General features: G+C 39.4%; 1 protein-coding gene across 1 annotated transcript in view; it reads right to left on the reverse strand.

Moving 5' to 3' along the window:
- Positions 1-483: 483 nt before the first annotated feature.
- CD96 (CD96 molecule) overlaps positions 484-1,582 on the reverse strand; it is a gene marked incomplete at its 3' end in the record, with an annotated part of 23,184 nt that continues 22,085 nt past the window's right edge. The window contains exon 11 of the mRNA XM_010016765.1: positions 484-564. Within this exon, the coding sequence (XP_010015067.1) occupies positions 484-564 (81 nt within the window). The remainder of the gene's footprint in view (positions 565-1,582) is intronic.

Raw genomic sequence — 1,582 nt, forward strand, 5'->3', positions numbered from 1 at the left:
AAGAGAAAAGAAAAGGAGAGAAAAGAGAAAATAAAAGGAGAGAAAGAGAGAAAAAGAGAGACAAAGAGTAAGAAAGAAAGAGTATTAGAAAACACCCATTAAGATGTTCCAGCAACACAGCATAAAGCTGCACAGCAGTCTGGAGAATGATAAGCTTTTTACCTTTTTGATGGTAACGAAGAGCTAAAGATATTAAGTGGCTTAATAGCAACACAAAGAGTATGCCTCTGCCATGACTGAGTGAAACCTCAGTCTCCTCTGTCAAGTACTGTGTCTGAACCACAAAAATAATCTTTCATCTGTTTGTAGACTGATATTTAGCCGTTCTTAATGCAGCTAAGCTACCTATGTTTAAGATCAATGCTGCCTAAGGATACATTCCTGTTTTTTCTAGCCACGTCTGTGTTTGCATCTTCCGAAATAATAGCTAAAATATGCAATTAAACAATGGCACAGCATTTCCAGAGCTGCCACAGCACTTACGATACACCAGGGTTGTGTTTTTGGAGGAGCGTGTGGCATTTCTGAGGCTTTGAGGGGATTCAGTAGTGGAATCATTCAAATCTGTACAAAAAGAAATAATGCCCTTCAATTATCTTACAAGCCTGTACGTGATTGCTTTGCTAGGCTCAACTGTGGCTATTTAATACCCTTCGCTTTTGTCTGATGCAAACAACAAATGAAATAACAAAGATACCTGAAAGTCTCTAGTATAATTGCTGATTTATAAATCCAAGAAAAAAAGCCCCACCATTTAATGTAAATGAGTAACCAGAGCCAGGAAAATCTCTTTCTTATGAGATGCTGGTTCTGATCGAAATTGAGCACTCAAGTTTTTATATATATATATATCTCTATGTATGTACGAAGAGAAGGCTCCAGGGAGACCTTATAACAGCCTTCCAGTACCTACGAAGGGCCTACTGGAGGGTGGGAGAGGGACTTTTTACAAGGATATGTAGTGACAGGACAAAGGGGAATGGCTTTAAATTGAAAGAGGCTAGATTTAGACTAGATCCTAGTAAGAAGTTCTTCACTGTGAGGGTGATGAGAAATTCACACAGGTTGCTCAGAGAAGTTGTGGATGCCCCATCCATGCAAGTGTTCAAGGCCAAGATGGATAGTGCTTTGAGCAACCTGGTATAGTGGAAGGTGTCCCTGCCTGTGGCAGGGGGCTTAGAACTAGATGACCTTTGAGGTCTCTTCCAACCCAAACCATTCTATGATTCTATGTATATATTAAAAAGCCCTACCAAAATGAGTCCAATTTCAGGGCATTTTAAAAATTGGACATTAATGCAATTCAGTTCTTTTCTTCTTGTTTATTAGGTGTTTATTTTTATGGGCACAAGCATGCTAGATCTGGCATGTTAAAGTTATATATATAAAAAAAGGATATAGACATAGAGATCCCACAGCACAGTGCTCTATATAACATGCTGATGAGCACTACTTATTATAATTTACATAATAGCTTGTGTTAGAGCCTCTGAGGATTGAACTGATAATGGCAATCCCTGTTGTACAAGCCCGGTGGCCCTGGGAAAGCACAGGGACACATGCTGGTATGCCTCACCAGGAA

This window comes from Nestor notabilis, unplaced genomic scaffold (genome assembly GCF_000696875.1).
Source record: "Nestor notabilis isolate BGI_N333 unplaced genomic scaffold, ASM69687v1 scaffold4596, whole genome shotgun sequence".
NCBI classification, from domain to species: domain Eukaryota; kingdom Metazoa; phylum Chordata; class Aves; order Psittaciformes; family Psittacidae; genus Nestor; species Nestor notabilis.